This window comes from Bos indicus x Bos taurus, chromosome 28, assembly GCF_003369695.1.
Source record: "Bos indicus x Bos taurus breed Angus x Brahman F1 hybrid chromosome 28, Bos_hybrid_MaternalHap_v2.0, whole genome shotgun sequence".
In the NCBI taxonomy this organism is placed as follows: Eukaryota; Metazoa; Chordata; class Mammalia; order Artiodactyla; family Bovidae; genus Bos; species Bos indicus x Bos taurus.
The window spans coordinates 24,682,689-24,694,751 of NC_040103.1; the positions used below are offsets into that span (position 1 = coordinate 24,682,689).

Here is a 12,063-nt window from a genome sequence, read left to right on the forward strand (position 1 = left end):
GTTGGGAAGATCCCCTGGAGAAGGGAAAGGCTAGCCACTCCAGTATTCTGGCCTAGAGAATTCCATGGACTGTATAGTCCACGGGGTCACAAAGAATCGAACAGGACTGAGGGACTTTCACTTTCAGTTTACCACATGCCCTTTCAACTGGACAGTCTCATTCCTTTCTCTGCTCCAATAGTACAAGGCTGTGAATCCTCTTATTGTGATTGAATACACAGGTGTTCTTGATCTCCAAGAGGTCACAGTCTTGAACTCACCTGATGCTCTCTGATACAAAGGGCTGGTTTGTGGTTTTGACTTTCTCTGCTGTGAGTCACATCCCATCAATCAAAGGTTTCTATTCAGCAAAGACCATCCTGCATATGTATAAAACAGAATATAGGGGCTTCCCTGGTGGCCCAGGGGTTAAGAATATGCCCTGCAATGCAGGGGACATCAGTTCGACCTCTGGTCCAGGGAGATCTCACACGCTGCAGAGCAACTAAGCCCAAGCACTTCAACTACTGAACCTGTGTGCCTAGAGCCTGTGCTCCACAAGAGAAGCCACCACAGTAAGAACCCCACACACTGCAATGAAATGTAGCCCCCACTCACCGCAACTAGAGAAAGCCAACAAAGATCCACCACAGTCAAAAAATAAAACAAATAAATAAAAAGAATATAGGATTGAACAACCTTTCCCTTTATTAGAATCTCACTAGAGTGCTATATGAGAAGGGCATGACAAGCCATTCCAGTATTCTTGCTTGGAGAATCCCATGGACAGAGGAGTCTAGCAGGCTATAGTCCATAGGATCAGACACAACTGAAGTGACTTAGCACACATGCATGCAGAGTGCTTTATATTTTTTGATATAAGGATCAATTCCTGCTGAGAAAAATTACAATATTAATTTGCAGTGAATGATTAACATTGCCAAGCCAAATCCCTAATATTGCATAAAATAAAATTTGTTTTGGCTCCCCTAAAAGTCAGGGTTTCTTATTATTGCAGGTCTCAGCAGCTCAACTTGTTCTGCACATGGTTGCATGTTTAATTAGTGATACTTCTGTAAGTGTCTGCAATTAGCACCATGATGATTAATAAAATAACTCCTTTAAAGCTCCATTTAGCTAGCAGAACTGCATAATCAGGTATAATTAATTCATCATTAATAAATCATGGCTGATTAACTAATCTCTATATTACCAACACATTACTGAACAGCTCCCACCTGAGCACAGCTAATTTTTCTAGCTGAACAGAACTAGAAGCTATGAGGGAAAAAAACAACAACAACAACAACAGCCCCTCCAAAACTACATTAAGCAGCAAGTATATTGGTGTGGTCAGGGAGATTTTGAGATAATGCACATTTAGAAGTTATTGGGACTTTTCTGGCAGCCCAGTGGTTAGGATTCTGCACTTTTCACTGCCAAAGGCCTGGGTTAAATCCCTGGCTGGGAGCTAAGACCCCAGTAAGCCACTAGGTGCAGCCAAAAAAAAAAAACAAAACCAATAGAGAATAAAAGTTATTGAGCTACAGAGGCAATTGTCACTTGAGAGGGAAGAAGACAATGGCTGAATACTAGGATATTGCAGAATACATGGGAGCAACAGCAAGGGGAATTCCCACCCCAAAAAGAACTTGGAAAGAGGCAGGATATTACCTTACTTTCTGTGTTTAATTTTATTACCACTCTATCACTCATTACCATGAATATTAGAGGTTCTCAAATGTAAATGTACACCTGGATTGCCCGGAGAGCTTGTTAAAAAATAGATTTCTGGTCTCCATCTCCAGAGCTTCTGATTCAGTGGGTCTGAGATAGGGCCTGAGAATTTGCTTTTCTAACAAGCTCCCAAGTAATGCAAATGCTACTTGTCTGGGAAACCATACCTGAAGAACCATAGTTCTCCCTTTCTCATACACTGGGGATGACTCACAATTGCTGTGATTCCTGTCTTTTCTATAGAAAAAGAAAAAAAAATTAAGACTAGTTTTCAAAAAAGAAAAAGAATAGTTTTCAATATTATTTATCTGTCCTTGTGTTTCTCTGTCCTTATGTCTTGTCTCTTCAACTAGATTGTTAGTTTAATAACTACTTTCCTTTGTATCTCCGCACCTATAGAATGTAACTACTTTCAAGATATAGAAACTCTAGACAAAACCTAGAGGCCATGTACATTCATTCATCTCTGAAGCTTTGCTCATGCCCATCTTTCAAAACCCTGTTTTTTAACACTCCCCTGACTACGCCATAGCACTCAGGGTCTGCATATGGCAGACCCTAATCACAGACCAGTACAAGTGCTCATTATCTTTTCATGAAAGGATGAGCCTGGTCTCCCCAGTTAGAGTCGCTTGAGAGTCCTACAAGCTCCCCATCTAATCTCCTTTGCATCCTGTCCCCCAGCTCTCTACCCTGCCAATTTCTAGTCCAGTGTCTTACACACAGGAGACAGCAAATTGTTTTTTACCAACCACATCAGATTGCTAAGCAGCAAATCTGACCCACAGGGTGAGAATTCAGATACCAGCTGGGCACCTAATTTGCAGAATACATGGGAGTGACAGTAAGGGGGATTCCCACCCTGAAAAGAACTTGGAAAGAGGCAGGATATCACATTACTTTCCATGTTTAATTTTATTATCACTCTATCACTCATTATCACTCATTTAAAAAATTTCTGGGCGTTTTAGTTATTTAGCTACACGTCCTGATTTTTAGGTATTAAACGTAAGCATGTTCCAATAAAGGAAATAATTTTTTAGGTACATTAAAATTACTCCACCCTTAACATTCACATATAAACTGTTTTTACTTTTCTATCTTCATGATCCATTCTTGTCCATATAAATTCCTACTCTCCACAGACATAGCATAACATTGCTAACATTTAATAGTCCACTATAATTTTCTTTCTTAGTATTATACTATGAACTATTTTTCTATATTTCCACATAGCTATTGGGTCTTTTCGATGGCTGCAAAACAATCTATCAGGTATTCACATCTGAGTTTAAATGATTTAATCTTACTCTTCATAAATGTGTTCCTCATTCTGTGATTGGTGGTCATAATTAAAGGTGACAACATTATTCTTTGATATGGGTTACTTTGAATATGTTCACAGGTAGAACCAAAACTCCTTTAGTTAATTCATCAGGAAGCATTATTAAATCCCTTAATTTGTCTTCCTTGTTCTATTTCTCAGGTGAGGATTAAGTGGACTACAATGCAATCTTATTCAAAGCAGTCTCTTACATTTCTTTTTATGCAGAAAATACTCAGTAATTCAAGATTGCATCACTGCAGTGCAAGCAGTCTAGGCTGTCAGCGTGCCCTCTAAAACAAGAGCCGCGCCTCCCTTGATGTCAACTCGTCCATCAGAACGCAGGGAAATTGTCAGTTCTCCTCCCCGGTTGGAACACTGAAAGGCTGAAGAAAACATAAAACAAGTCACAAATCAAGATAATTTTCACCCCTTTAATTAATAAGACATAGTGAAAGACTGATTATTATAAGCTCTAGAATCCTCCCAGGTCAGTTTAAAGAATACATTCTTTCAAACAAATGAAAACAAAATAAATGAACAAACCAAACACATAGACACAGAGAACAGAGAGTGGTTACCAGAAGGGGAGGGGCAGGCTGATATGTGCGGGATGGGGGCAGGCTGATATGTGTGGGATCAAAACGCCTAAAGGAGATCAACTGCATGATGAAGGATGCTGCTGCTGCTGCTGCTAAGTCGCTTCAGTAGTGTCCAACTCTGTGCGACCCCATAGACGGCAGCCCACCAGGCTCCACCGCCCCTGGGATTCTCCAGGCAAGAACACTGGAGTGGGTTGCCATTTCCTTCTCCAATGCATGAAAGTGAAAAGTGAACGGGAAGTCGCTCAGTCGTGTCTGACTCTTAGTGACCCCAAAGGGAAGTCGCTCAGTCGTGTCTGACTCTTAGTGACCCCATGGACTGAAGCCTACCAGGCTCCTCCATCCATGGGATTTTCCAGGCAAGAGTACTGGAGTGGGGTGCCATTGCCTTCTCCGTGGTAAAGGATAGAAAATAAATTTTTGATAGTGAGCACACTGTAGGATGTATAGAAGCAGAAATACAATATACATGAGAAACTTATTTAATGTAATAAATCAACACTGTCAATAAAAACCTATTAACTAATTTTTTAAACAATGTGTTCCTTCATCTGTTCATAATATTGCCTAGCCCACACCGTTCTCCTGAGGACTGAGGCCACAAACGCAATTTGATACACAAAGCACACAGCTCTACATCTTCCCTTCCTGAGCCACTTCCTCTATTACTTCCTGTAACGCCCCAGACACACCCTAACCGTAGCTTCCTCCCTGGCTCCATCTAGGTCTAGGAGTAAGCAAGCACAAGTGAAAAGATAGAGCCTAGGACTAAAAGGCTAAAAAGATAAAGAGGGGGTGCTCTTGGGCCCTTTAGAGAAGGCCCCGTCTTTCTCGAGGTCTGAAAAGGACAAAAGGAGTTCCCTACTCATTGTGGATAGCAATCAACCACACTTGTCAAGCAAACGTGAGGTACAGCCTCAGGCTTCTTGAGCTTAGGGAAGTAATTAGGCTCACAATGGAAAGAGAACAGCCACCCTGCTATCCCCAAATCAGGGTCACAGATGCTTAACCATCCCACTAAGTAAGAACTTCTGTCCACTAAGGTCAAAATTCTACTTCGATTGTGTAGCCTGTTCTGCATGTGGTACTAGCTGTGTAACCTCCACTGGCTACCATCTATTTTCTCTGTCCTGAGCAATGTATTAATCACTAGGAGACTTGGTTCCAAAGCAATTTGTTTTATTTAATCCCATAATGGGACCCTGGTAATCATCCAATCTCAACTCATCACATTATAAAGAACCTTTCTGGGCCAAAATTACACACCTAGTTAACTTTATTCAGCAAATACTTACTTGGCACTTAACTGTATTAGAAGTGTGTCTGTGCTTTGGGAGAAACAGAGGTGGAAAATGTTTGGGGGGGCGGATGTTGAGCAGAAGATTCAGGGTGAAGGAATTCAAAACCTTTAGTTTTCATGTGGGTAATAGTTAACATTTTTGTTTGATAGTTAACATTTTATTACATCTTCAAGTGGATAGCATATATGAAAAGGAATACTAGCTTAAAGTTTAGCAATTTTTTTTTAAATTTGAAAAAGAACTGTCCTACCGTGCAAGTCTTTCTTCCCCAGTTGCTCAGACCAGTAGCTACTGAGAACAGTATGTGCAGACCCTTAAAAGAAGTGAAAAGTTATGTTACAACAATCCCAAAGAAAACAGGAGCAACTCTGCTACATTCATAAAGGATCAACTATCCAGTTTGAACCTTAGACAACTTACTCATTATGTTGGCCATGACTTCTGCAAAGTGGAATTATGAATGGGAATAGAAAGGAAGACATAGAATTTATGGATAAGCTCCTTCAAAAGACATATCTGCTGCATCTTACACTTTCTGAAGGCTGAATTAAACTGCAGGCTTTAATTCTTGTCTATCAATTCCTTGTCAGTCCCTGGTAGGAGAATTAAGGCTTTCACGTAAATCTGTCTACATCTATCAAGGAAAAACATATCCTTCCTCCTAAGACGCACACGCAAAGAAGGGTGAGAACTCTGACAAAAGACCAAAATTTCCATGAAGACAACATTCCCAGTTTTTGGTGCCAAAAGAGCTTTGTTTTAGTGAGATATTTTTTCACAGGATTGTGCCCTAGGTGTAGATCAGAGAATAAATACTAAAATGAAGGAACAAACTGCTAAGTAATAACTGACAAGCAAGTATTTGGGAGAGGAAAGGATGGTTTGAAAAAGGTTTCTCCTTCAGAAAAATGTACTAAATACTATGGGACAGGGTGCCCAGGCATCCCAGTATGCCTGAGGCTGCCCTGGTTTCATCACTGAAGATCCCTACTCTGAGAAGTCCTTCAGTCTCAAGCAAACCAAGACTGTTGGCCATCACTGTCCAAAAAGCTTTCCCACTCTAGAAAAGCATAATTCCAGGGGGGAAAAACATTCCCTCTGTGATAATTAAAATCTTTGGGAAGCAGCCATGCATGTGTAAATCCACTCATAACTTCTTATCCATCAGCTTCCTCCAAAAAGCATTCCCCGCCTTTTGCTGCTCAGCCCACTTTTATCAAGGAGGATGAAAGTAGGAAGCATCACATTCTTGCCAACTTTTTATTTCAACTCTCTGCTTCTGGCTTGTGGAAGATCCTGAATTCCTATGTTGCTGAACCCATTCCACTCACTTAGTGAGCAGGTGCAGCAAAGGAGGAGGGGAGGAAGAAAAACGCTATTCCTGTCCCTGTTTCCCACCTGCAGTCCAGGACTTGGTCCTTCAAAGACCAAATCTTGGTCAATGATCACACAGGCTGGCCACTGAAAAGCACAAAGGACTTTGGGAATATAGTGGACACTGGCCACTGGATTTTGCAACAGGTAGCTCTAGAAGTGTTGGCTCAAGGAGCCAGTTTTATCGTTAGTTGTTAAAATACCTAACAGCTATTGGCCACTTACCATGTGCCAGGCACTGTGCTCATTATGTATTGTGTTTAACATGCATTGTGTTTACATAACCTATGAGGTATTATCCATATTTCATAGACAGGGAACAAAAGCTGTGAAAAGTTAAATCATTTACCCAAGGTCAACAGCTAGGAAGCTAGGACGAAAACCCAGCCTGTCTGATGCTAAAATTTAACCTTGCTATATATTGCCTCATTAACACTTGTGTTTTTCACAAGAGACTTCAGTGAAGGGATGGGGAGGGGAGATAGGGAAACAAAGGCAGCTCAAAGCCCAAACAACCCGAAAGCTCACTGTGGAGGGCACTTAAACAGCGGTTCTCCTCCTCCTCCACTGTTTAGCTTTCCTCAGGATTCAAGGCAAAAAGTACCTGTTACGGGGTCTTCAGCCACACCGTACCATGGAGCAAAATATCTGGAGTAAAAGTCAAATGCTTGAGTCTGCCCACCAGGCTCCCCCTTGAGGGTGAGAATGAGTCCTTTCACCTTCCCTGTGGTTTCCACTTGCAGCAAATTCTCTGTATTCACTGTCAGGCTCTCCAGAAATGACCTTGTTCATAAACAGGATGGATTAGGACAAACCCATTCCACAGACTACCCATTCCCCAGACTCCATAAGGCAGGCCAGGCTGCAGCTTGTCCAGTGGCTCAGCAGTAAGCGAGGAAGAGCAACTACAACCTTCCTGCCCAGGAACAGAACACTCTGGCAGTGTAGATCATGGTTCTACTGAACATGGCACAGCCAGATCAAGCCAGAGCTATGAATCTGGTGCCCTCCCCCACAGTACTGACAAAGTCAAAAACCTCATTTACCTGTTGTAAGTATCACTGAGCCGGACCAGGAGCTTTTTGGTATCTGGGGAATAGCGAACATCTTGAACCAACGTGTCACCAATGGCAGTCTATGGAGACAGACCAAAACTTCCTCAGAAGTGTGTCTTGGGTCAAGTCCTTGGAGAACAATCTCTCACAAACATCTGCTTTGTGCCAGGCACACCCAACATCTCCAGTCTCAAGAGTTTCAGGTCAGTTTTAGGATTCAAGGTATTTCTCAAAGAAGGCCAATTTCATGGTGTTCAGGAGCACTTGGACCTTAATAGGGGTTAAGTTTAGCCTCTGAGAGCCAAAAATAGGCCTTGTTCCTATATGTTACTATGAGACTCGACATACAACTCCTTCAATTGGGTATTTTCCCCACAGATAAAAAGATTCAGGGAGGCCCAGAATCTCTCTCTCACATACACACACTTTGACCCAGGACTGAGGAGCCCTGGAGTCAAAGCTCTGAATCACTACTGTCTACTATCTGTAGAGGTGGGGCTTTATGCCTGCTTCTTAGAGGAATGGGATTCCCTGGTGGCTCAGACAGTAAAAGCATCTGCCTGTAACGCGGGAGACCCAGGTTCAATCCCCGGGTCGGGAAGATCCCTTGGAGAAGGAAATGGCAACCCACTCCAGTACTCTTGCCTGGAGAATCCCATGGATGGAGGAGCCTGGTGGGCTACAGTCCATGCGGTCGCTAAGAGTCAGACACGACTGAGCGACCTCACTTTCACTTTTCACTTCCATGCATTGGAGAAGGAAATGGCAACCCACTCCAGTGTTCTTGCCTGGAGAATCCCAGGGACAGGGGAGCCTGGTGGGCTGCCGTCTATGGGGTCGCACAGAGTTGAACATGACTGAAGTGACTTAGCAGCAGCAGCAGCAGCAATCTTCTTTAGGGGCTTAGAAGCTCTAGGTTCCATGGCCAAGACTACTGAGGGTAGTGCCTGGAAGGTCTGCCTCTGTGACCACTGCTGACCAATGTCCCCCCTCTAGATATGGTGACTCCTACAGCCCAATCCCATCTGCTCTCCAGGCCTCCAAATCTCTCTGAAGGGTCATCCAACCCTTCTCTGCATGGATTCTTATGTCAATTTGAAAGTTTAATTCTCAACTGAGAATCTTATTGACAGTTTCTAGGAACAAAAAATGACAATGCATGCATGCTCAGTTGTATCCAACTCTGCGACCCCAAAGAATGCAGCCCGTCAGGCTCCTCTGTCCAGGGATTTCCCAGTCAAGAATATTGGAGTGGGTTGCCATTTCCTACTCCAGGGGGATCTTCCCAGCCCAGGAATTGAACCCTTATCTTCTGTGTCTCCTGCATTGGCAGGCAGATTCTTTACCACTGAGTCGCCTGGGAAGCCCAAAATGACAATACTCATGATAAATACTTTTCATCATTCCCATTTTACAAATGCTGACCCTGAGGCTTAGAGAGAGCAGGTTAAGTTCTTTCTATCATGAACAAGGTCTACCACTGTAAAGATTTTCTGTTTTTTTGCCAATATGCTTAAAGCAATTCATTTATGAATTTGGCTTGTCTCCCAAAACCGAAGCCATAGGTGAAGCTGAGTGTAAAAGTAGAATCCATGATACTTGCTTATATTCTTTGAAAACTTAAAGCAAAACACTAAAGAGATAACAAATGCTGTATTTGAAAATTCACTAAGAAATACCCATTACTACCTGTAACGGGCCATTTCCCAGAATAATTTTTTCTCATGGCACCCTTGGCCTGGTCCTGACCTGGGCCCTTCCTGCTCTAAAACCTAAGCACCTGGCTATCCAGGGCTGCTCTGGCCTTCTAGAATCTCCACAAGACAACTGTAGTGCCTACTGCCCTGGGTGACAGTGAGAATTAAATGAAATAATGCATTAAAATGCATGGTACTGCACAGAACAGACTCTCAAAAATATTCTTTATCATCATCATCATCCTTATCATAAAGCCCCATCCCCACACAGACCCTTTGAGGAGGCTGCTATATATATCTTGTCTTCTCTATTGCAGTACCCTTGCTTTTCTGCTCTCTTGCATCAAAGCACAGCCCCGTCATCTCAGCCTTATTCTCCACTGAAGAGATCAGGACACAGACTGCTGCCAGGCTGTTTCCATTCTTTTCTTTCACTCTCAGCCTGCCACATGGCACTCTCCCCTCCCCCATCTTTCCATGGGGGCTAATCAGATAATGAAGAGTTAGGGAAAACTGGTCAATCTTTTCACCAAATAGATTCAATATTAAAATTCAAACCTAAAAGGCACCATGCAGTATTCACCCAAGCTTAAACTAGAACACTTACATTGGTAGAAGGTCTATATTTGAGATCAAATACAACAAATCTTTGTTCAAACAATTACAGATGATCAAATCCCACGGCTCAAGTTTGACTCTTTCACGAACCTTTATCAGGTCCTCCACTTCGTGCAATTTCTAGATCAGGAAAAAAGACAAAATCATTGTAAAACAGGCACATTGTATACAGTGTGTGGCAATAATTTTAAAAAGCTGACCTGGGGATGGGCTGGATAAAGAGGCAGGTCCAGGACGATACCATCCTCTTCTTTTCTGGCCTTCAGTTCCCCACTCATAGTGACAAAGGTTAGAGTGCTATGCACATTTTCTGGCCAAAAAAAGAATTTTATTTTGTTAAATGTTTGAAAGGAATCAAGAAATAGAAAAATAAACTCTGTTATATGGTTGCATGTCTCTTTTGATCACTTTTAAAAGATTCTCAGGCAGTGTCATTCATTCCAGTAAAGCGGTCCCAGGTTTGGGTTACTGGGGTCTTAGTGGAGAAAACTCTCACTGGATTCTAACTTGAGAACCAAGAACATAACTGATTGGTCTTGACATCATGCTGTGCTCTTGAAAAAATTATTTAATCTCCTTAAACCTCAATTTCCTCATCAATAAAACAGGGTAGTAATTAAACTTATACTAATTTCATTTTACCAATAAAATGGTAAATAATTAAACACAGCTTATAGGGTTGCTATAATGTTTTTTAATGTAGATTTTTCTATTTTATATACTCCTACAATAGAGTTTATAGAGTTATAAACTACTAGTTTAACTTATGCCAAAGGGATGACAAATAGAACATACAGGTTTTATACAACAGTCTGATATGAACAAATCAATTTTACCATAAACAAGCCAAACTATATATAAAATATTGATTTAAAGATTAGATCACAAACCCTGATACAATATCCCTTCATATTACTGATACAACTTGGGCCACTTATCTCAGAGGGGATAACATTTTTAGTGAAAACAAAGATTTATGACTTAACTCTTTTCCCTAGTATTTCTATGAACATATCTCAAAGGTGAGGAAATGTCACATTGCTGATTAGCTTTCACAGAATAAAATTTATATTCTGAAATTCAAAGTTTTAGTCTTCTCATTACAACTGGTGTAAGACATCATTATTTACAAAGCATTTTCTCATCTAACCTCAGGCCTACCCTGTGCAAGACTATCAGGACTTTCTTTGTTGCTACTACTCTGCGGTTCAACTTCACATGGTGTTCGGTTCTGCTTTCTTGGACTTCCCTGGTGGTCCAGAGGTTAAGAGTCTGCCTGCCAGTGCAGGTGACGTGGGTTCAACCCCTGGTCCAGGAAGAACCCACATGTCACTGTAGGGCAACTAAGCCTGAGCAACTACTGAAGCCCATGTGCTCTAGAGCCCGTGCTCCACAACAAGAAAAGCCCCCAAATGAGAAGCCTGTGCACTGCAACTAGAGAGGAGCTTCCGCTTACCACAACTAGAGAAAGCCCACACAAAGCAACGAAGACCCAGCACAGTCAAAAATAAGCTAAGTCATTCAAAAAATTTTTTTAATTCTAAAAAATAATTAATTAATTAAAAAATTAAAAACTAAAAAAAAAAAATTTAAATTCTGCTTTCTGGTACAAGGGACATGGTGGGTTGGGGAGCAGAAAAAATTCTTCTTTCTTTACTCCACTAACAATGCTAATCCTAAGAATACTGCCCCTAGTCCTCCCAGCATGCCAATGAGACTGCTTCCAGGGCAAACGTGGCCTATAAGACCTTCACTTATTACCCCCATCTAAGTAACTCCCAATTACAGGAAACTAATCAAACTAATCACATGGACCACAGCCCTGTCTAACTCAATGAAACTATGAGCCATACCATGTAGGACCACCCAAGACAGATGGGTCACGGTGGAGAGTTCTGACAAAACATGGTCCTAGAGAAGGCAAAGGCAAACCACTTCAGTATTCTTGCCTTGAGAACCCCATGAACAGTATGAAAAGGCAAAAAGATAGGACACTGAAAGATGAACTCCCCAGGTTGGTAGGTGCCCAATATGCTACTGGAGAAGAGTGGAGAAATAACTCCAGAAAGAATGAAGAGACAGAGTCAAAGCGAAAACAATGACCAGTTGTGGATGTGACTGGTGATGGAAGTAAAGTCCAATGCTGCAAAGAACAAATACTGCATAGGAACCTGGAATGTTAGGTCCATGAATCAAGGTAAATTGGAAGTGGTCAAATAGGAGACAGCAAGCGTGAACATCAACATTTTAGGAATCAGTGAACTAAAAGGGACTGGATGAGGGAATTTAATTCAGATGACCATTATATCTACTACTGTGGACAAGAATCCCTTAGAAGAAAAGGAGTAGTCCTCACAGTCAACAAAAGAGTCTGAA

General features: G+C 41.7%; 1 protein-coding gene across 3 annotated transcripts in view; it reads right to left on the reverse strand.

Annotated features, from left to right (window-relative positions):
• Window positions 1–2,607: 2,607 nt before the first annotated feature.
• The window catches only part of PBLD (phenazine biosynthesis like protein domain containing), a 35,381-nt gene continuing 25,925 nt past the window's right edge, over window positions 2,608–12,063 (reverse strand). For 2 of the 3 annotated variants that reach the window (XM_027530560.1, XM_027530557.1), the window contains 6 exons: window positions 9,888–9,997; window positions 9,778–9,807; window positions 7,364–7,452; window positions 6,922–7,100; window positions 5,194–5,256; window positions 2,608–3,426 (listed from right to left, as the gene is read on the reverse strand). In XM_027530560.1, coding sequence (XP_027386361.1) covers window positions 3,314–3,426; window positions 5,194–5,256; window positions 6,922–7,100; window positions 7,364–7,452; window positions 9,778–9,807; window positions 9,888–9,997 — 584 coding nt within the window. In that variant the 3' untranslated portion in view covers window positions 2,608–3,313. The remainder of the gene's footprint in view (window positions 3,427–5,193; window positions 5,257–6,921; window positions 7,101–7,363; window positions 7,453–9,777; window positions 9,808–9,887; window positions 9,998–12,063) is intronic. The other variant, XM_027530559.1, reaches the window with a different exon arrangement.